Source organism: Malaclemys terrapin, chromosome 6 (genome assembly GCF_027887155.1).
Source record: "Malaclemys terrapin pileata isolate rMalTer1 chromosome 6, rMalTer1.hap1, whole genome shotgun sequence".
NCBI lineage: Eukaryota > Metazoa > Chordata > Testudines > Emydidae > Malaclemys > Malaclemys terrapin.
The window spans coordinates 43,136,759-43,160,566 of NC_071510.1; the positions used below are offsets into that span (position 1 = coordinate 43,136,759).

Here is a 23,808-nt window from a genome sequence, read left to right on the forward strand (position 1 = left end):
AAGAGAGACAGCATCAGCGTGAACGGGAGGAGAATGAGAGACAGCGTCAGCATGACCTGGAACTGGCGAGATTGAAGGGCAGCGAACCCCCGGCTGCGGTGAGTGAGGGGGGACCCAGGACTGCACGGAGCTTTGATAAGTGCATCATGGCCCCATACAAGGAGCGGGAGGACATGGATGACTTCCTGGAGGCCTTTGAGACGGCCTGCGAGCTGCACCGTGTGGACCCCGCGGACAGACTCCGGGTCCTTACCCCCTTACTGGACCCCAAATCCGTGGCATTGTACCGCCAACTGGGAGAGGCAGAGAAAGGGGACTACGAACTATTCAAAAGGGCCCTGCTACGAGAGTTTGGGCTGACTCCTGAGATGTACCGGGAAAGGTTCCGGAGTCAAGATAAAACCCCTGAGATCTCATATCTGCAACTAGCCGCCCGCATGGAGAGATACGCCAGCAAGTGGGCTGGTGGGGCCCAGACGAAGGAGGACCTGATTAAACTGCTGGTACTGGAGCAACTGTATGACCGGTGCCCATCCGACCTGAGGCTGTGGTTGGTGGACAGAAAGCCAGAGAACCCGCGACACGCCGGGCAGCTGGCTGATGAGTTTGTAAAGAGCCGGTCAGGAGATAAAAGGGAGGAGTCCCAAAGGAACAGTCCCACCACAACGCAGAGAGAGAGTCACCATGGGACCTCCCCATGGGAAAATACAGAAAAAACCCATCAGAGGGGAGCATCCGGCATCAGGACCATCCGACCTACTCAAGGGGACCCATGGGACATGGGCTGCTACCACTGTGGCCAAAAGGGCCACATACGGGCCCAGTGCCCTAGGCTCAGGGACAGACTGAGCAGACCGAACCCACAGAGGGTTAACTGGGTAGAGACCCAGCCCGGCGAAAGGCAGCATTCCCAGGGAAGAGGGGCTGGCAGAGTACCACCTGCTAAGGAGGGAGGAGAGCTCCAGGCCAGCTCCTCTAGGGGGCTGGATGCTCCAGACTCAGGGTTTTTGGTTTATATGGTAGGCGCGGGGCTGTCCCTCCGGAGAGAGTACCTTGTTCCCCTGGAGGTGGATGGGAGGAAGGTCAATGGATACTGGGATACGGGCGCAGAGGTGACGCTGGCCCGGCCCGAGGTGGTGGCCCCAGATCAGGTGGTGCCCAACACCTACCTGACCCTGACGGGGGTGGGCGGAACACCAGTCAAAGTACCCGTGGCAAGGGTACACCTGAAGTGGGGGGCCAAGGAGGGCCCCAAGGATGTGGGGGTACACCCGTATTTGCCCACTGAGGTATTGATGGGGGGGGACCTGGAGAACTGGCCAAGCAACCCCCAAAAGGCACTGGTTGTGACCCGCAGTCAGAGCCGGCGAGGGGCACTGCGCCCTGGCCTTGGGGGGGGTGCCTTGCCTGAGGCGCAGGACCCTAACCTGGTGGGGAGGGAACGCCCAGGGACACGGCTCAGGGAGGCTGCAGCTTCAGGCCCAGCGGGCGAGGAAGAGCAGGTGGCCATCCCTGTCCCAGCTGCTGAGTTCCAGGCCGAGTTACAGAGAGACCCCTCCTTGCGGAAGATAAGGGACCTAGCCGACCTCAATGCGGTACAGACCATGGGACGAGGTGGCCGGAAAAGGTTCCTGTGGGAGAAGGGGTTCCTGTACCGAGAATGGGCTCCCCCAGGGGAAATGGAGTCAGGGGGGATCAGGAGGCAGCTGGTGGTACCCCAGAAGTATCGCCCCCAGCTGCTGTGCCGGGCCCATGATATTCCCCTCTCAGGGCACCAGGGAACCTGGCGTACCCAGCAGAGGCTGCTACGGAGCTTTTACTGGCCTGGGGTCTTTGTTACTGTCCGACAGTACTGCGGATCCTGTGACCCCTGTCAGAGGGGGAGGAAGGCCTGGGACAAGGGGAAAACAGCTTTAGGACCCTTGCCCAGCATAAAGGATCCTTTCCAGAGGGTGGCCAAGGTTAAAAGGGCGGCTCTAAACCAAGAGAGCCCAAAGCACAGACCTCCAGACTGGAGCGCTGGGAGAAGACCACAGCCCAGTTGGAACCCCAGAGGTATGGGGGTGGGAAAAGGGCACAGGCCGCATAAACCTTCCCACATGCGAACTGCGAGTGCCATCAAGCACCCCGACCTAAGGGGGGGCGTGAAACTGAAGGGGCCTGGTGTAATTCCCACCAAGGAACTGGAGGGATGCGGGGGCATCCATGGGAACGGGGGTAGGTTCGAACTTCCCCGGGTCACTGGCTAAAGTGACCCTGCTCAGTTCGGTCTCGAAGGGGGGAGAGATGTGACTAACTGGGCCTGTTCTCACGGTGGTCTGTGAATGCTGACAGGGGAGTGTTCTGGGATAGTCTGCATTGCAGGATGGGATCTGCCCGAGGGCGCATACCTGAGTGTGTAACATGAGAACCCAGGAAGGGGTTGAAGGGGAGGCGACTCCTTAGCCCGGGAAACTGAACAAAGGCTGTGGGAGGGGTCGCTGAAAGGAGAGTGCTGGAAGCAGGCAGGGAGAGAGGGCTGGGGGGCATAGATGGCTCTGACCTCCCAAGGGGGGCTGGGCTTGGATGCCCGGGGACCCCAAGATGGACCTAACTGAGGGGGTCCCTGTTGTCTGTGCCTGCAAGACCTGTCTTGGACTGTATTCCTGTCATCCAAATAAACCTTCTGCTTTACTGGCTGGCTGAGAGTCATGGTGAATCGCAGGAAGCCGGGGGAGCAGGGCCCTGAGTCCCCCAATACTCCGTGACACCTTCCCCATGGCACAGTACTTGATGTTGGTTAGTTAATAATGGCACTATTTAATGTTCAGTAATTTGTAAATATAAAGTAAACTACAAAAGTGTCCCGGCAAGGTGCAGATACCAGGGCTGATTAAGGCTGGAAAGGAGGTATATTTCTGTAGTAAGGTGGGCTAAAGAAGTAGTGGGAGATTGGTGCAACAGGCTTTTGGATATTTGTTACACGTTACTCATATCTTTTCAGTAGAAAAGGAATCACTGTATTGGTGTTTGCATCTTCATTTAAAGATAAAATATCTTTTACGTACTGGACTGACGGGGATTCCTGGGAACCCCTTGCTAACATTTTAGCAACACCAAATTGAAAGAAAGGTTAGTATGCTTTCTCTGCCTCTGTTGGAATTTACCTCTTTTCTGGATACTGCTTTATCATTTCTGCTAGCATTGACTTATCACAGGGCTCATTTTAAAAATACTTCTGAAGGATGAATTATTTTGCCTTTGGAATGGAGCAGGGTGTATCAAATGGCAGGTATTCAGGTTTTTTCGACATAGAGGTCTTCATGCTCCTTCACTTCCCACTCAAAATTGTACAAGTTTGTCACTGTGCTATACTATTAGTCTGCTCAGCATATTTTTTAGGAACAGAGTGCAAACATTTCCAGTGAAGTGGAACTCAGAATATTTGCCCAGTGCTGCTGCTGCCTTTGACTAAACTGCGCATTTTTTGTTGAAATAAGAAAACCTATTCCCTTCATCCCTGCATCAGTTTTTTGATGGAAGCTATTGACTTCAGTGGGAATGGTATCTCATGCTTCCTCTTACCTCTTTCCCTGCTTATATGCAAGTAAAGTTCTTAATTTTGCAAGTCCTGTAACAAATTTTTGTGTTTGTTTAGATTTCCTGCCCTTATTTACAGGATATACCTGCATTGTTCGAAAACAAAATGGAAACCAATGTATTAGTCTGGAGAGGACAGTGTTGCTCACCTACAAGAAGGAATGGGGTTGGAGATGGGAAAAGATGAAGACAAGTGAGAGATTTTTTTGGAGAGAAGAGGTGCAGCAATTAAATGGGAATTATTTTTAAACAATTTAGTCGTTTTACACCAAGTTAGTCTTCTCACTTAAAATGTGAATGTCATAATTTGGAAGATGCTTCTCTTAGCTCTATGATAACCATATAGTACTCATGATCTTAGCTGTGCAGTGAAATAGATGTATCATAGGTGACATGAGATTGACTTATAATTAAAATATCTTTAAGGAATTATTCTGTGGTCTGAAATCTTATCAGGATAAGAATTTGTGCCTCTTTGATTCTTTATGATGTATTAAAGAAGGCCTGAAAGTTGCAGTTCCCTTCCCCCATTCTTATATTTTACCATAGAAATATGAGGGACATAAAATTTTTTTCTTCCTGATTTTTTTCTGAAGGCTGTCCTTGAATCACAGGGATGTAATGGGAGTATTCTCAGGTCTTCACTTTTAAAGATCAGGAATGTTAAATTTTTAACAGACAGGCTGAGGTGTTTAATGCCTATTTTCCTTCAGCCTTCAATAAAAGGGTTAATTGTGAGTGGATGTTTAATATGCTTAGCATTAATAACAAGGGGAAAGGAACACAAGCCAGAATAGGGAAAACAGGCTAAATTAATATTTAGATGAGTTCTATTTATTCAAGTTGACAGGGCTTGACAAAATTCATCCTAGGTACTTAAGGAACTAGTTGGAGCAGTCTCAGTACCAGTAACAAATATCTTCAAGAACTCATGGAGGACTGGAGAAGAGCAAACACAATACTTACCTTTAGAAGGAGGAACAAACAGGACCCAGGGAATTATAAACTAGTTAGCCTAACTTTGATACCTGGTGAGATACTGGAACAAATTATTAAACAATCAGTTTGTAAAAGCTCCTAAAGGATACTAGGTGACACATAATAGCAACATAAATTTGTCAAGAATAAATCATGCCATACCACCTAATTTCCTTTTTTGACAGGGATGGGGGAAGTGGTAGACATGATATATCTTGATTTTTAGTAAGGCTTTTGACACGATCCCTCGTGAAATTCTCCTAATCAAACAAGGGAAATGTGATCTAAATGGAATTACTATATGGTGGGTGAACAGTTGGTTGAAAACCCATACTTGGAGTAGTTATCAATGACTTGCTGTCAGACTGGGAGGGTGTATCTAGTGGGGTCACTAAGGAGTCTGTCTTGGGTCCAATACTGGTCAGTATTTTCATTAATAGAGTGGAGAGTATGCTAATGAAATTTGAAGAGGACACCAAACTGGGAGGGTTTGCAAGCACTTTGGAGGACAGGCTTAGAATTTAGTGTAACCTTGGTACATTGGAGAATTGGTAAGTTATCAACAGGATGAAATTCAGTAAAGACAAGTGCAAAGTACCATTTATACTCGTTCATTAGTTGAATATTTTTGGTAAAGTGACGCATCAAAGAGCGGGGATTAGCTTATAAAAAGGGACGCATCAAAGAGTGGGAGCCGCGATCGGCCGAACCTGCGGACACCGCAGGTAAACAAACCAGCCTGCCCCGTCAGGGTCCTTACCCTGGCGGACCGCGGGCCAAAGGTTGCCGATCCCTGTTCTGATACATTGTAGTTTTGTTTACCGGAAGGCGCTCCAAGTAAACAAAACATCCCGACCCACCAGCGGCTTACGCTGATGGGCAAGGAGCCAAAGTTTTCCAATCCCTGAAATATAGGGTCAGTTTATGAAAGGGTCATACAGTTTTTGCTATTTTTACCTATCCATTTGGGGGGGGGGGTCAGCTTATAAACGAACGGGCTAATGAATGAGTATATATAGTATTATACTTAGGAAGGAAAAATTGAGTGCCCAAATATGAAATGGGGAATAAATGGCTAGGTAGTACTGCAGAAAAGGATCTGGAGGTTAGAGTGAATCACAAATTGAATATGAGCCAATAGTGTAATGCAGTGGCAAAAAAGGCCCAATATAATTACGGTATATATTAAAGTAAGTGTCATATGTAAGACATGAGAGGTAACTGTCCCATTCTGCCTGGCGCTGGTGAGTCCTTAGCTGGGGTATTGTGTCCAGTTTCAGGCGGGACATTTTAAGACAGATGTGGATAAACTGGAGGGAGTCCAGAGCAGATGAGCAAAAATGATTAAAGGTTTAGAAAATCTGACCTATGAGGAAAGATTTAAAAAAACAAACAAACTTGGGAACGTTCAGTCTTGAGAAAAGACTGGGATGGGGGAGATACCTGATAAGAGCTGTTATAAAGAAGATGATCAATTGTTCTCCATGTCCACTGAAGGCAGGGCAAGAAGTAATCTTATTTGCAGCAAGGGAGATATAGATTAGATATGAGGAAAAACTATCTAACTATTAGTATACTTAGGTACTTAAATACATCACTGGGAGGTTGTGGAATCCCTATCTTTGGAGGTTTTAAAGAATGGGTTAGACAAACACCTGTCTGGGTTGGTCTAGGTATACTTGTTCCTGGCTCAGCTCGGGATCGACTCACTAGATGACCTCTGGAGGTCCCTTCCTGTCTTACATGTCTATGATTCTGTATTTATATTTATTAAGTAACAAAACCAAAATCAGAAGTTTTAAATAGTGAATAAAACCCAACTTTATCTCTTAGATAAAAATATGCTCTTTCATGGCATCTGACATAATTCTGCCAGGCCTTCAGTCATCCAGGGTACTAGTCAAGACGTGAATTCCCAATGGAGAGGAACAAATGGAGAAACACTTTTTGGGCCCTCTGCTTACCCTGTAAAGAAGCGCGCGCAAAAAACAAAAAAAACCAAACCTATTAATCTATTTCTTCAGCAAGGGTTTTTTCCCTGTACATTTTAATGCAAGTATTGTTCTGCAGAAAATGTGTCACAGGCTCATAGACATCAAGTTCTTTGGCTTTTGGAAAATGTTTTCATCCCTCTTAAGTGCTTGTATGAAATCACTGGAGTTACTTAGAATTTGAATAGAAGTGCAGTAGCTGCTGATGTGGCAACACAGAAACATTCCTTCCTGCTTCTGTCAGCAACATGCATTTATGGTTTAAAGGTCAAAGTGATTTAAATAGTAAAACCGACTCATGAAAATGTCTGTCATTTCTGAACACAGTATACGTCTGGATTTTAATACACCTTCTTAAACTGTATTCGTATTATGTAAGAAAGAGTGTTTATCTTTTAAATCAGAGAATCTGACATGTAAGAATTAGAAAAATTTCTTCAATGAACAGAGAAAGAAGAGATTACAATGTTAACTTAAAACATTATAAAATATTTTTGTTTAATTCATCAAACTGATCTGTCTCTCCCTTTGTGGTATTTGGATAATAAGAGATACATTTTATTTGCAAAATTATAATCAGCAGTTAATTAATGAACAGTAATTAGTGGTGAATAGAATAATGGAATTAGTGGTAAATACAGTTCAAAATTACCACTTATCTTTTTGAAAAAGATGCTTTGTGGCTTATGAGAGTTCTGTTTGTTTTCCAAAGGAGCTATGTCTGTGTACACCAGCTGAGATTTGGTGTTCCTTTTCCAGCCAGCAGTGATGTATTCAGTGTTTTTTTCTTTTAATCTGTATCATTTGTATTCTCTCCTAAGAGAGATTTGCTGTTCTGCAGAAACAATGCATTCGTATTAACTGGTTCCAGATGTTTGTATTGTGTACTTCTGTGAGGGCTGCAAAAGCCTTCCTCTCTAAGCAGTGTTAACATTATATATGTAGAAACTGTGTGTGTACACTAGCTTTTTCCTGAAATTTCCTCTTTACTATAGTTCAGTGGCTCTCAACCTTTCAGACTACTGTACCCCTTTCAGGAGTCTGATTTGTCTTGAATACCCATTTCAAAATCAGACATAAAAATACAAAAGTGTCACAGCACACTATTACTGAAAAATTGCCAACTTTCTCATTTTTACCATATAATTATAAAATAAATCAATTGGAATATAAACATTGAACTTACATTCCAGTGTATAGTATATAGAGCAGTATAAACAAGTCATTCTCTGTATAAAATTTAAATTTGTTCTGACTTCACTCTACTTTTTATGTAGTCTGTTGTAAAACTAGGCAAATATTGAGATGAGTTGATGTACCACTAAGAAGACCTCTGCGTACCCCCAGGGGTAGGGGTACATGTACCCTGGTTGAGAACCAGTGCTGTGCTATAGATGATGTAGCTCTGACCTTGGAAGATTAGTGTAGAGCTGTTTTCAGATTAGCAGCTGTGTTAATCTGTATCCGCAAAAAAAACAGGAGTACTTGTGGCACCTTAGAGACTAACAAATTTATTAGAGCACAAGCTTTCGTGGGCTACAGCCCACTTCTTCGGATGCATATGCTGTAGCCCACGAAAGCTTATGCTCTAATAAATTTGTTAGTCTCTAAGATGCCACAAGTACTTCTGTTCTTTTAGTGTAGAGCTGCACTCCTTTGAGTTGATGTTACAGGAACAACCAATGGAATGGTAGACAACAGTGAATTATGAGGCTGTCTGCTGTATTTACTACCTTTGTTTGTTAAAACACAGCATGTTCCTCTAAATAATATTGCTAAACAAAAGCTGTGGGGTGAATCCTGAGAATGTGGTAATCGAGAGCCCATAAAAGCTTATGCTCAAATAAATTTGTTAGTCTCTAAGAAGAACAGGAGTACTTGTGGCACCTGTTCTTTTTGCGGATACAGACTAACATGGCTGCTACTCTGAAACCTGTAATTGAGAGAGAATCTCACCCAAAGGACAATGTTTTCTGCAATGCTTACGCAGTGGGGTAAAGTTTAGGCTGTTGTGGTAATGGTCACCTTGTCTGACAAATTTTCTTCCTCTTGTGACTTTTTTTCAAACAAACCTGGGGTTATTTTTTGTGTAGAATTTTGTGTTTATGAATCATAACTATAAATGTATTTAACACTTGGCCATACTTGAATTACCTTCTGTTGTGATAGCTTCACAAAACTCTGGATTTTGGATGGTTTGCACAAGTGCTCCTGCAACATAGTATTTTAATATGAAAATTCTAGCATTTTGTGTTGCATTTCAGCAGGATTGAGCTGAGGTTTAAAATAACTGCAAGTTTATGGCTAGCAGGGAAGAATTAGGGATGTGAAACTTGAAAAAAAGTTAAGATAAAGCATTTCACATCTATAGGGTGCTAGACCTGATGGTCTGCTGTTAAAGCAGGGGACTGGTAGTTGGACTGCTTTGTTCTACTAGCTCTGGCACTGACTCGTGGGACCTGTATGCCTCACATTTTCCCATGTGTGAAGTAATAAATGCTTTCCTACTTCTCATGAGGTGTGATGCAGAATTAATGTTGGTATAAATGTTGAGTCCTCTGAAAAGCATTGTTGAAATGCTTGTATCTTGTTAATGTGTTTAACCTCTGTAATACAACAAAGACCTGCTAAGTCATTGTTTGCAAAACTTCATTCTTCAGAATCACCATGAGAATTGGACTCTCTTCACCTCTCAGAAAAGATTTAGTAGTAAACTTTATAGAGAAGTTTCATATGAAAGATACCATTAATTTTATAAAATATACAGCATTGTGTTATATCATAAAGTGTAATTAACACTAAATCAAAATTGACGTAAGTAATGAACAAAGTATATAGTCACATGCTAATAAACAGCATTCAGACAAATACTCTGGTTATTAATGAAATTTATCAAGGCTCAAGTATCTCTAATATTCAGGCTGGACTAGGATCATACGACTAAGAATAAATCTAATGTGAATGTATCAAAACTGCATTCAAAATATTTAATTTTGCTAGTGTCAGTTATTCTTAAGTAAGCATCTGTAAGCATCTGCCAGCAATGCCCCTCTGCCATGTACATTGGCCAAACTGGACAATATCTACATAAAAGAATAAATGGACACAAATCAGATGTCAAGAATTATAACCTTCAAAAACCAGTTGGAGAACACTTCAATCTCCCTGGTCACTTGATTACAGACCTAAAAGTCGCAATATTACAACAAAAAACTTCAAAACCAGAGACTGCTGATTTGGAATTAATTTGCAAATTGGACAGCATTAAATTAGGCTTGAATAAAGAATGGATGGGTCATTACACAAAGTAAAACTATTTCCCCATGTTTATTCCCCCCCCCCCCCCCCCCCCACGGTTCCTCACACCTTCTTGTCAACTTCTGGAAATGGGCCATTTTGATTACCACTACAAAAAGTTTTTTTTCTCTTCTGCTGGTAATAGCTCACCTTAACTGATCACTCTCATTATAGTGTGTATGGTAACACCCATTGTTTCATGTTGTGTGTGTGTGTGTGTGTGTGTGTGTGTGTGTGTGTATATCCATCTGTCTTCCTACTGTATTTTCCACTGCATGCATCCGATGAAGTGGGTTTTAGCCTATAAAAGCTTATACTCAAATAAATGTGTTAGTCTCTAAGGTGCCACAAGTACTCCTGTTAAGCATCTGTAGTTACACTTCAAGAGAAAAAACTGAGTGAGAAATGTGGATCTGCATAATCATTACCACTTGAGACCACAATCAGCTTATTTCAATTTAATGTTTGATTTTTCTTGTAGAGGAAGCCCACATGTGAAGGGGACACCACGTTATAAGGAAGAGCAATGTGCTCCTTCGTTAAATCTAGAGATGAAGAAAGTGCTGGATTTGCAAGCATCGATCACCAGGTGTGGTATATAATCATACATGTGTCTATCTAGAGTTTTTGCCTCAATAATGGAGCTTTTTTTTTTAAACAACGAGTTGCGGGGAGTGGAACGAGAAAATAGACCAAAGAAAGTAAAATCTAAGTTGCTAATTGGTAGATGGAAAGTGGAAACTTATTTGCACAAATACTTCGCCTCGGTGCTTGTCTACAGGCCTTGTCTATGGTGTGGATTTTTTGCCCTGGTGTAGCAGCATCAGTACAAACATCTAATGTAGACATCCTGTACAGGTGTAAAAAATTACTCGCGCTGCTCCACATTTGTACACCCTTTAGAAACTCTTAGCTATTTTTCAAATAGCTTTTCTATATTGTGTCTGGCTCATGCAAAATACAGAGTAGTATGGTATACAGAATGGTGGTACCAGTCCTCATACCTACTAAACCTGCTAGGGCAGAGACAAAGGCTGAGTGGAGAACTTGACCTGTGAAGTCCAGGGAAAGCTTCCTTCTTCCATTGGTGAGCACATTTCCTTCCCCCCGCAACGCTGACAGGTACTATATTGAAGTGTCCACACTGTGCCCAGCATTAATACAAGACGAAAGACCTATTTCCTGCACTGAAAGTATCTAAACAAACATCATAAATTTAAGTGCACTGGATTACTCAGAAAGAAACTCAGTCTGGATTGTTTATAATAGGAGTGACTTTTTTTTAAAGCTGTAGCACTGTGGGGTAGTGTCTGTGGGTTTTATGGAAGTGATTTTTTTTCAGATGGGACTTGAAAAAAAAGAGGATGGGTACATGATTCACAGATGTGCAAAAGGAAGTTCCAAGTGTAGGGGTGGCATGGAAGAAGGCACAAAAACGATAGTGAAAGAAGAGGGAGAGAGGAAATATAAACACAAGTCGCAGATGAGTTTTAACTTCCATTTAGCCTCCTCTTTTCAGGGGTGCTTGTGTGTACTGAATTGTTAGAGAGCTTATTCCTTCAGTCTCCCACTTCCCTGGTCCTTCTCGCATGAACAGAAAGCAACAATACCTGAAGTCCAAAAGTGCAAACAATTTAATGTTTATGGGGGTGAACTTCCAGCAAGCTTAAATCCAAGTTCCTTTTTCCTTATTTTCGAATCCCAACTTATTTCCGGTTTGCCCCTAATTTATATAGTAATATTCTTAGCTATACCTTAACCAATCATTCTACTAAAATTTACCTAAGCAATCCTAACAAATGGTAACATGATTAGCTAACCAATTATATCCCACCACTTCAATTAGTTTACACCCAGCAAAATTAATTATACAGCAGACAGAAACAATCACAGAACCAGACTGAGACCATGCAAATAAACATAGCAAAATGGGAACTATAATGACAAAACAACACAGAAGTGAGGATTTCACAACTACATCTGTACAGACATAAGGGTTTCCCAGCTGTGTGTATTGATAAGTGAGTTCTTACCATACAGAAAACTATCAAACTAAATTTCCTTTTACATCTTCTAGGCTCTTCCCTTTCTCTGGAGGTGATAGATCGGATCATCTTCCTAACAGCCCCAGATTCTCTTATTTCAATATGGCTAGTTTGAAATCTGAGGATGTGACCACACGCTTCCCAGCTTGTGGCTGCCTCTTAGCCAGAGGCATTGGCCTAAGAACAGGGACTCAGACAGTCACAGTGAGAGAAGGCCCTTACACAGATTCTTTCTTTTATACCTCTATAACTAGCTAAATGATAAACCTAGACCTAAATTCTTAAAGTATAGGCCTTTACAAACAGGCTTGAATATCTATATCCTAACACGAATTATATACATGATGTGTGCTATATGCATAGTCTTGTAGAAAGGAAACCTCTATTTTTGACTCATTCTGCAAATATTTAAGGAATACAAATCAATGTTTTAATTTTTACTAAGTTATGAATAGTGCATTGTGGAATTAAATGGGTAGCGCTGCTTCAGATGTGTGTTTTTTAGTTATAGCAAGCAATGGACCTCAGATTTTTTTTATGTTGTAACTTGAATAGTACTCACCCTCACCACTCCTTAATATATTCTGTGGGGAATTTTGAAAAATATTTACAGTAGGTGTAAAAATTAATAATTTTGAACTTTGTAGATGTATTACACACTGGAATATGCAACATTAAAGTAATTTTGGTAGACATGATTATGATAACTCAAAAATAGCCTTAGAAATCAGAATAAATTTAGCAAAGGATTATTTCAGTGTCTCCACTATAAATTGTGTATTTTGGCTTGTGTGCTTCTATGTAGAATTTGGCACTGGGTTCAGAGTGCATATAAAATATTTTGTTTGGGAAAAATAAACATCTTTTGAGTGATTCTTTGCTTTTATGAGGTGGAATGATACGTTAATTCCACAATGAGAAGGAATCTTTCCGGGCACCCTCAACTTCTGCAGATTCTAGGACTTCATTTGAGAAAAATTAAGTTTCTAGGTTGTTGATAGTGAAACATACATAATCGGAGTATACAGTGATAACATGTTTTCCTATGTCTGCATGCAAACCGTTCTGTTACATCTGCCTGAGAGCTTTGCAATGCTGAAGCAGAGTGTAAACTGGTCAGAGTTTTGTTAGTTTTAGCTGCTGCCATTCAGTATCCTGTGAGCAGTCGTGAATTTGAAAAGAATCTAGTAACCTTCACTCTACATACCCCTCTGCCCAGCTTTGTAGAAAGCCAGGAGGCTCTAGATGTGGGGAGGAAGGGGCACTCAGCTTTATCAGACACCTACATTTGCCTAAATAGTCCAGGGACAGCACCCTGGGTCAGAATCCTAGTATTGTCCCTTTTCCCAGCAGAAGGTTTCTCACTGAATGGGTGTTGGCTATGGGTAAGAGCATCCCTCCAAATGTTTGACCTTTTGCCTAATAGCCTCTTGCTATTTAGGTGTCTGGTAAATTTCCTAAATCCTTTGTGGAAGAGTCATGAAAATTAAGGGGTGTGGATGGGTGGAAGAGTGAGTGGGTTGTAGAGGAAATGCAGGATTGAGGGAGATGGGGAGAGAATATAGGTAGGAGATAGGAAACATGATGTTGGGAGGAAGAGTGATAGGGAATGAGAAAAGGAGAGGAAAAAAGGAGGAAAACACTGAAAATAACTTGGGGAGGGGTAGAAAGAGACCACGTTCTGCTATAGGAAAGAAACTGAACTGAAGCCAGACAGGCAAAGAAAGTGTAACAAAATAAATTAAAAAAAAAAAAAAAAAAAAAAAAAAAAGTTAGTAAGTGAAAATTCAGTACAGTGCATAATACAGCATACAGGTTTTAGCTATTTTAAATTGTAGGGAGCCTGGCTTTTGGGAGGGGTTTAGCAACAACAGGTTTCACTCTGACAGTAGGTATAGGTCTCAGATTAGCAGCTGTCACATAAAGCTTTGATAAGATAAACTCCTCTTCAAACAGTAATTAATTCAGGGAAGTCCTACGGCCTTTGTTATACAGGAGCTCAGACTAGATGATCACAGTGGTCCCTTCTGGTTTTATAATCTATGAATATCAGTAATCTGGTATGATGGTTAAGTAATTGTTACTTCCAATAATTTTACACATTTTTCACTTTCACAAAAAGAAAATAGTCTTCATCAGGGGTTCAGATATCCGTAACACTGCTAATTTATCCATTCAGTGTTCATGAACTCTGAATTCTTGGAGAAGTGGAAACACCTCTCATATTTTGTTAGTTCAATATCTTGATAAACCTTTTAACTGCATACTACATCTTCCACAGTGTAACTTGAGTAATTGCTTCCAGACATCTGTTTATCTACAGTGTTATAAAGTAGCATTTTGTTACATGAATAGTCCTCTGAGTGTTTGGTTTAGACAACCCGTCTCTGCAGAGTAACAATTGCTTTTCCTCAGTTTGCAGTCCATGCTGGAGGACCTACTGGTTGCTACTGCTGATGGATTGCTCCACCTTATTCACTGGGATGGCATGACAAATGGAAGGAAAGCCATCAACCTATCTACAGTACCATTTTCTGTAGACCTGCAGTCTTCTCGAGGTACTTTCCCACCTCTGTCCCCATCCCCCCTTTATTGGTTAGATACTACGGAAAAAATACCTTCTACATCAAAAATCTAAGTCTGATAACTTTTTCTGCTCTAACAACTGAAGAGGAGAGAGGTTCTTTTCTTCTGTAAATATAGATAATCTAGCCTATTGTACTGAGATCCTATTACACACAGAGAGAATACTTGAAAGATTGTAAACTCTGGCTAGCAAAATGATTGTGATGACAGTTCTTAATAATTGCTCTTGTTTCATCAGCAGGTTCATTCTCGGGCTTTGAAGATATACACATTAGAGATATGGAATATTGTGCCACACTTGATGGGTTTGCTGCTGTTTTTAATGATGGCAGAGTTGGTTTCATTACCCCAATATCAAGTAGATTCACGGCTGAGGTACAGTTTACTTACTGCTCTTATGACACATGTCTCTTGAGGTTAATTTTTCATTTGTAAATGAGTTCTTGACATTCATCTGAATTCTTCAGTACACCTCTACCTTGCTATAACACAAATTCGGATATAACGCGGTAAAGCAGTGCTCCGGGGGGAGGGGGCTGCGCACTTCGGATGGATCAAAGCAAGTTCAATATAATGCAGTTTCACCTATAACGCGGTAAGATTTTTTGGCTCCCAAGGACAGCGTTATATCACGGTAGAGGTGTATTAGCTGTAGAGCCACTTCCTCTAACATGACTAATATGGACAACTAAAACTACTATAGTCCATAAAAATCACTGGAATTAATAATTTTTAGGGCAGGAATTGTGGCCTTGTGGGAAAGCACAGGACAGGATGCTAAGAGATCTGGGGGCAGATAGAGAACAGGTGAAAATTGGCATATTTCTCATTAAGTCGATTAAACTGTTAGTTTATAACAGCTCAGGATCTGTCACTTTGTTTATGTTCCCAGTTCTGGGGTTTTATTCCTGTTTCTGCCACTGGTTTCCTGTTACCATCTATAAACAGGGAATAATAGAATGGGTGTTTTCCCCAGCTGTGCAATACCTCAGAGGTGGTATTCTGCCTAACTATTGATTTAAGTGCTTTGAGAGGTGCCTATCGCATTTATAGGTATGATTTCTAATGTTTCTATTAGAGAATTATGGTCTTTTCTGAGATGTTTTCTTCACTTTTAATTTAGCCTACAAACTACCCATACAGGGGGAAATAACTATTTTCCTTAACATTCAGGTATTTAGGGGCTTTTTGCCTATATTTAATAATATATATTCAACTTTGTTTTGTTAGATTTCCTTACTTGACTTTTTTATTCTCTATAGAAGGCTTTTTCAGCTTCCTGGATTTTATATTGCTTAAATTTTTAGTATTATCTAGATCCATCAGTTTCAGCTTGGATTTGGTAATGCTTTTTACTTGCATGAGCCTTGCTTGGTACATTCTACTTATTTTTCTGTAGTGCCATAAAAGCACATGGTTTACAATAAATGTTACAAATCTGTTTTACTTTGCTTAACCAGACCTCTCATTAAATTAAAGCCCATAACCCAGATAATTTCACAGGCATTTTTACATGTCATGCACCTAACTAAATTTTACAACAACCCTACAAAAATGGAGAAGGATGTCAGTTTTTGAGGCAAACTGTGCTTGTTACATGGTTTTATAATTTGTCATTCCTGTAATTTAAAAGACAAACTTTTAGAACATATCATCAGTGCCTTCAAAAATATTCTGGGCTTTTCCAATATAGAAGTGTGATCTATTTTACCAAGAGCTGTGGTAAAAGAATAGAGATCTGACTTGGGATCTCTGTGTCAACATCCTCATTTTCTGAAGTGTCTCAATGCCTCCATTAAAGAGCAACATTTTAAAAAATGTTACAAAACATTGTGTTCTCTTAAGTGGTAAAAATCAGAAACTAACAAGAGTGACAGCTCGGTATGGACTGTTCCTTTGCCATATTTAAAAGAAAAAGACAGATATGCTTTGCTTCAGGCTATCAAGATATAGCATACATTTGAAGACATTTATCTGGACATAATTTCTATCTTGAAAAAGAGGGGACATCTTAAAATTTAAAAAAATGTAGGTTTTAATTCCTCTTGGCCCAATGCAGTAGTCAGTCCTCCAGTCTCATGTCTTCTATGGTCATTGGTCACATCTGTGAATTCAGTGGGAGGTCCATGTATGGAGGGATGCAGATTGGGCCCACTTAGATGAATTAATATGCTGCGTAAATAACATCTCTTGAAGCCTCCTTTTTTTTTAATCCCCCTTGCAGCAGCTCCGTGGTGTTTGGGCACAAGATGTTTTTGATGGAACTTGTGTGGCAGTAAATAACAAATACAGATTAATGGCATTTGGATGTGCTAAGTAAGTTCTATATTGCTACTCTAAACGTCTAATGGGAAAGGTTTGGGGGGTTTTAATGAAACATAGACACAGTTTCCTGTATTTAGTACTACCTTATAAGAGTACAAAGTTGCATTGTTGGAATTTGTAAACTAATGAATAGGTATTCCATTGTAGGTTCCATTTTGCTGTGGCTTGTAAAGAAATGTCAAAATGTCTTAAATTACAATATAATGAAGCAAAGCCCCACAAGTGAAGTGTTTTTGCTATTTTTTTCTATAATAAAAATTAAACTGTAAGCTTACTGGAGGATAACAGGGGCATATTACAAAGTAAACTCTCAAATATAAATACCTCAGTGATACAGACTAAATATGGGAAATGCCACTGGTTATGGTATTTCTTTAATGTAATTTGCTATATAAATGTTTAAATTGGATTCTTTGTCACTTTGGGTGAGACAACAGGGTTCCCCATTTTCTCTGTTCCCACTCAGTTCTCAGAAAATCGTTGTCCTGAGTTTGTCTCATCAGAGCTGTCATTGGGATTTCTTGAGCGCACTGTGGTTATTGCTTTCTCCCTGCATCTTAAGAGCAAACCCATTTTTACCAATAAAGTTTTTAAAGATTAAAATTAGTGCCTTATATTTCTTGGATGAGATTTTTTTTTTATTTAAATGACTGAATTGCCTGTTTTGCTTTTTTTAAACCTTTGGTTTCTACTGTTTTAGAAGAGTTTAGTAGAGTTGTAGAAAATTTAAATTGCTTATAATTTTTTTAATCCATAATTAATGATGGGACTGCACTTTGTTACTAACAATGGAAATACAAATATACAAATGAAAGCTATTTAGAGAATTTCTCCAACCGGATTTATTTTTAGCCATGTGGCCTGTACTGCTAAAACTTGAAATGGATTATCCATGATAATGATAATGTGAAGACAAGGTTTAGAGGGGACAATAAGGACTTTCTACCATTTTTTTTTTAACATCCAGCAATTCATTTTTCCCCCCTCTAACTAGAAAAAACACCATGAAAAGATATAAATAGTGTACCATTCTTCTACTGATCTATTTATTATCTGATCTTGTTAGATGCTCAGCATCCTGGACTGCCACTGAAGTGCTCAATTTTACATATGATAGGATAGTTTCAGTACAGTTTGTGTGTATGCTATACTTTTTCTCCCAGTAAACATTGAATCATTTGAGAAGTACACCACTATGAAGAGCAGAAGAGAGACTTATTCCAACTGGCAACTTCTTTGATCGAAGGAAGTGACTTCACTAATGTGGTTCTTGCTTCTAGTATTTTTTTTTTTTTTTAATTTTAGTTTACATTTTTACATGGCTAACTGTAAATATATTATTTCCTTTGTGGCAACTACCACAGAGTAAAACTCTGAGCTGTGCAGCTAATGGACACTAGGATGTACATGTAGATTTGCTCTCTACAAACACTCCAAGATGAAACCATATGCACCTTGTTTTTTCACCACATCTGAACTCCTGTTTTTATGCTTTTTTTTAACCAATATTAAACAATGCTGTTTAAAACTAAAGGGGTTTTGCCACTCCTGTAGTTTTCCTATTGTTTAAAAACATTTGTCTATTTTCTTCCTTCTATACTTAAAGTATAAATGCAACAATTTGTAGAAAAATTATGTGAGGGAAGAGGAGTCACTGCCAGTGCACTAGCAGTTGTACTCTGATGTTTGAAACGGTCACTTTACTCACACTTCATTTCCAATTTAAAAACTTTTTAAATAGGCTTCAGGAGCAGGCTTCCCAAACTCAAACTAGCAGGATTGGTTTGGAATAAGATGTGCGTTTTTAAAATCAATAGGTCTAACACGTGACTAGAGAACACACATTACAGCCACTATTGACAGAATACTCAGTTCTATAGTATAGAATGTGAGCTGAGAAGAGATACTTAGCAAATTTCCTAGGTGGCTGGGCACCGTTTTACATTGAAAAGTTGAAAATATAGAAACTCTGATATGCTAAACTACTGTCTCGCCCCTCCTCCTCCTCTCCATTTCAGTTCTCCTTGTTGGGTATAAATTTGTCTCACCCATGGGGTAGCTATTTTCAGAGCAAATTATAAGAATTTGGGCCATCTGTGGTTTAGTCTTCCAATTATCTGTCTCCTTTTGGGCATATATTTAATTAAATACTGTTGTATTCTTTTAGTTCTCCTTTTATGGATTTGTTCTAATATTATTCAAAAATAAAATAAAATAAAAAAGCACCCTTTATATGCCATGGGGTAGTATGAAACAGACTTCTGGCATCACAATAAATAGTGCATCAAATGAAAAGGTCTTCCATGGGGATTATTATGAACTTGGCATCCATGTAAACATTTACAATGTATAGAGTGTTTTCATTGATCCAAATAGTATTCAGTGCAGTGGTAGTTTCATAAATGAGTCCTACATTTCATGTTTTAAATGTTAACTGACAGAGTGTATCAGTCTCCAGTCTGCAAGAAAAAATTTAATCCTAAATATCAAGAACTTTTAGTATTAACAAACATGAATATTTTACTAGTTTAATAGCAATTTAAAAATCTCTCATGTTTAATTGTATAATTATTTTTGCTTTGTGATAAGAATTTAACCTGTTAAATATGGTGTAAACTTGAAACTGCCTTTTTTTAATCTGCTTTTAAATACATTGGTGTTTATGAATTATGAGTCAGGCACTTTTGTGAACTGAGGGCCCCTTTTATACAATCTAAATACCAGTTTTTACATGTTGCAAGAGTTACTTAGGTTTTTAAAAGTGTTTGAGCATAAAATGTGTGTCATCTCTTCCAGTGGCTCTGTGCAAGTTTATACAATAGATAACTCCACAGGAGCCATGCAGTTGTCTCATAAGTTGGAGCTGACACCAAAACAGTATCCTGGTGAGTTCTCATATGCTAACTTTTTTACTAGAGTTTGCAGTTGTGTTTTATGAAGATCATGCTGATTTTATGGAACATGTAAAATTGTGTGAGTGTCGTGATGTTTCTTGTAAATATTCTGAAAACACAACGTAATGCTCGTTAATAATTTTAACTATCTTTATGCTATGATTTCCACACAATATACACAATTTAAAATAGAACATTGATTTTTTGTCACAGTGATTTGAAAAAAAAAACTCATTTTGTTCTTTCATGTTTTGAGTTTACACATTATTGCATTTTTCAGGAATTAAAGAATATTGCATATATTATCCAATGCTAGTAAACATGTTTGTTATTTATGGTAACAAGTTTGTTTTATTAGTATGCTTTTTACTTGTGTGTGCTTATGTTGGTCTCCTGGGTGCTTTTAATTGACTGATTTGGATATAGTAGTCTTGTGAAATAAGTCAAAAGTTTGCAAATGAGGTGTGGATCTCTTATTTAATAGCTTACTTTAGTAAGATTTAGATAGGAATGCTTTAGTGTTTTCCTTTAAAAGATGTAAATCTTGGTATTTTACATGTTACTTTTTTATTAGGTTTTAAGTCCCTCTGCTGGCCAAGTGAGAAATAACATTGGACTCATTGTAGTAGAAAAGTTGTGTTCTGTTTTTAGGTCTTCCTTAATTCCTCTCTATGAATCGTCTGTACAACAGCACAAGGTGCTCTGGCTAGATAATACACAACCTGAACAATACCAAACTCTAGTCTTGCTTGACCGGTGTATTTGGATGTTGACTTTGAATACAGGATTCAGACTTCCCTTTCCTCTTTCTCCTTTGATATAAATGCAGAACAAAATCCTCTTTTCCAGTGCTACTCTGATATATTGTAAGAGGGACCTGAAGTATTCTTTGTCAAAATGTGTAGTGAGTAAATCAAGTGGTAAGAATTTGCATAGTGGACTTAAGATAATTCACAACATTTCTGTGTAGTTCTATAGAAAACCTTGCAGGATCTCCCAAATTCTAGCAAAAAAATGCTCCAGGAGTCCAGTGCACTTGAGTTGACTGCTCTGCGATATGTTACTTGAACATTAGACACTGTAATTTTCCTCACAGAAGGCATAAAAAATATGAACAGACCTGGTGGGGAGGCAGGGCCGACTCCAGGCACCAGCTTAACAAGCAGGTGCTTGGGGCGGCCAAGGGAGAGGGGTGGCACCTGCGGCAATTTGGGGGCGGCAGGTCCCTCACTCCCTCTAGGAGCAAAGGATCTGCCGATCGCGGCTTTTTTTTTTTTTTTTTTTTGCTTGGGGTAGCAGAAATGCTGGAGCTGGCCCTGTGGGGAGGGATAGATGAAGAGGTAAATATGTATGCCTTATGATTTGTACTGGTCCTAGTACAAATGTTTCAAGAACATGTCATCCATGTGAAGATATGAACCTTGTAATGCTGCCAAGGTCAGTGGGGACCAAGGATGATCTAATGAGTTAAGTGCTGATTGTATAAGCTAAAGATGCCTTAGGGCAGCTGTAAACTCTTAGCTTTCCAAGATACTCTTTTCAGAAAGTAGGGAATTATAAATATATTCCCTTTGAGTAGGTGTATTCCCACCCCCATGTACTTCAATAGAGAATTCCCATGATTTCGATCAAATCTTGGGGAAGAATTCATATTGTGGTGTTCATATAATCTTTTTCATTCCTTTTTGACATGCTGAGATTTGTGAAGCCGAAAAGGATTCTAACTCAGCAAATCAGAAAAATAACAAAGCATTCTTGTACTTAATACAAAACTGTATGCACAACATGGTAAAAGCAGCTAAATCATTATTTTGAAGCTTTTCATGTATGTTTTCCTGTCTAACAGATATTTGGAACAAAACAGGACCTGTAAAACTGATGAGGTGGTCTCCTGATAACTGTGTTGTTATGGTTACGTGGGAATGTGGAGGCTTGTCCTTATGGAGCGTTTTTGGTGCCCAGCTTATCTGTACTTTGGGAGGAGATTTTGCGTGAGTAAATATCAGCTAGTTACAAGAATTATGTACCTTGAAAAAGAATCTCTGCATTCTTTCGTATTTGACTTCTCAATCACTGGACAATTCTTTAAATGATCGATTAGTAGCTTTAGATTATTTTCTTGAGCTATTTTGTGCTTCCCTAGAGGCCAAAAAACACTGACTCAATTTAAGCAAGGAGGAAGGTTTGAAAATAACAGTACTGCCTTTTTGAGGTAGTCTGTGTGGCCAGCAAAGCTCATCACCCTAAAGAAAAAACTATAAGGAAAATATTAAAATCCCCTTTACTTTCTGTAAATGGCATGCTACCTTTTAACAGCATCCACTGTAACCAAAAGCACGAACTTGGAGAGCTCTTGCACTACAAACAAGTGGCAGTGGCTTTGCATGTAAGCAGTAGCATGAATCGAATAGACCGTATGGCTTGAGCCTTGAGTAAAAATATAAATACTAAGACAATGCTGACATAGCAAGATTTTTTTTTTTTTTTTTCTGTGAATCAGTTTAGTTTCAAGTCAAATTTATTGTGTTCTATTTTAGTTATCGGTCTGATGGTACCAAAAAAGACCCTCTAAAAATCAGCTCTATGGTAAGTACAATTGTAAATAGCAACACACTAAGAAGTCTAGTTGAGTCTCATTTATATACTTTTTATTAGAAAAAAAAATGCAGGTATCCCAAACTGTTTTTTTCAATAAATGTAACAAGTAGTAGCTGTTTTGTTTTGTTTTTAAAAACAAAAACAACAAAAACACACACAACTGTTCAGTTTGTCTTAAACTAATTACTGGGCGTGTTTTGGTATGCATGCTTAACCATAAGAGGAAGGCTTTATTTTGGTTTTACTCTTAATTAAGGATGAGTAAGATAACTAGATGAGCTCTGTGGCTTAACTTTTCTATTTCATGCAACTTGAAACAATAAATAAACCTCTCTACCTCAGAATACCTTGAGACTGAAAACTTCATGGCCATAACTTTAATTTTTCCCTTAAAGCTCTTTATAAAACTGTTCGGTGACTTTTTGTTTTAACACAAACAGAAATTAAAAGTATAGAGCAATTAAAACAATTCTTGATGTATCTGTATTGTGAATTGGTCTGAAATTCTGCCAGTCTGAGTCAAACATTGGTAAAAAGAAAAGAGCTGATGAAATAGCAAGGCTCCTCTCCACTAACTGTGGAACATCTTGTACAGTTTAACTGAGGTATTGTTATGTTTAAAGTCTTAACACCATCAAAATTCATATTCCATTTTGTATGTAGCTTTGGAATATGTACCACAAAATGGTTGGGGAGGAGGATGACTTGTTGCTGAGGCACAGGCCTGGGACATGGGAGACCCAGGTTCACTTCCCTGCTCTGCTATGTGGGATCTTGGGCAAGTCACTTAGCCTCTCTCTACCTCATTCCCATCTATAAAATGGGAGTCCTAGAGAGGAGCCCAGCACCATAATTATGAAAATCACCCATTGAAAATTTATAAAAATGCCATCCCTGCAACTGAGTTGGTCATGGGATATGTGCAGACATCACAAAATGGTATAAATGTCTATATATTGTTAGGAGGAGATGACATACTAGCTGGGTTTTCTGAAAGTCTAGGATGAAATCCTGAAGTCAGTGGGAGTTGTGTCATTGACTCGGGAGGGGCAGGATTTTACTGTTAGTTTTACGGTGTTTTATTAGGGATTTAAACCAGCGGGCTAAACAGGGTTTTTTGGGTATGAAGCCTTTAACATGTGGACTTCTTTAATAATTTGTTTTCTATTTAGCAAATGTTACATATATACTTGTCCTTTGACGTTCTAACTACAGATTACTATTCATATTTATGAAATAGGAATATAGAACTTAGACATGGAAAAGATCTATACATCTGAGTCCATCCCCTGCCAATGGAGGTGATAATCCCCTTACACCGATCATATCAAATATATATTTTAGAATTCATAATGATAAATCTTGGAAATGCGTTGCTTCAAAAGGACCTAACATAACTGGTGCCTAAAATGCCATTCAGAGCAATGGGGCATTACGGTGCTAAAACAGATTTTTGCAGACTAACGGTTAAGCTAAGTGGGAGACAGATGCTTATGCAAGAGATACTTTGTTAAT

At 39.5% G+C, this 23,808-nt stretch overlaps 1 protein-coding gene across 2 annotated transcripts in view; it reads left to right on the plus strand.

The window, feature by feature from the left end:
• RIC1 (RIC1 homolog, RAB6A GEF complex partner 1) overlaps positions 1-23,808 on the plus strand; it is an 88,562-nt gene that overhangs the window by 35,170 nt on the left and 29,584 nt on the right. The window contains exons 4-10 of one of the 2 annotated variants that reach the window (XM_054032109.1): positions 10,327-10,434; positions 14,306-14,448; positions 14,715-14,851; positions 16,701-16,792; positions 19,598-19,686; positions 21,542-21,686; positions 22,233-22,281. In XM_054032109.1, the coding sequence (XP_053888084.1) occupies positions 10,327-10,434; positions 14,306-14,448; positions 14,715-14,851; positions 16,701-16,792; positions 19,598-19,686; positions 21,542-21,686; positions 22,233-22,281 (763 nt within the window). The remainder of the gene's footprint in view (positions 1-10,326; positions 10,435-14,305; positions 14,449-14,714; positions 14,852-16,700; positions 16,793-19,597; positions 19,687-21,541; positions 21,687-22,232; positions 22,282-23,808) is intronic. The other variant, XM_054032110.1, reaches the window with a different exon arrangement.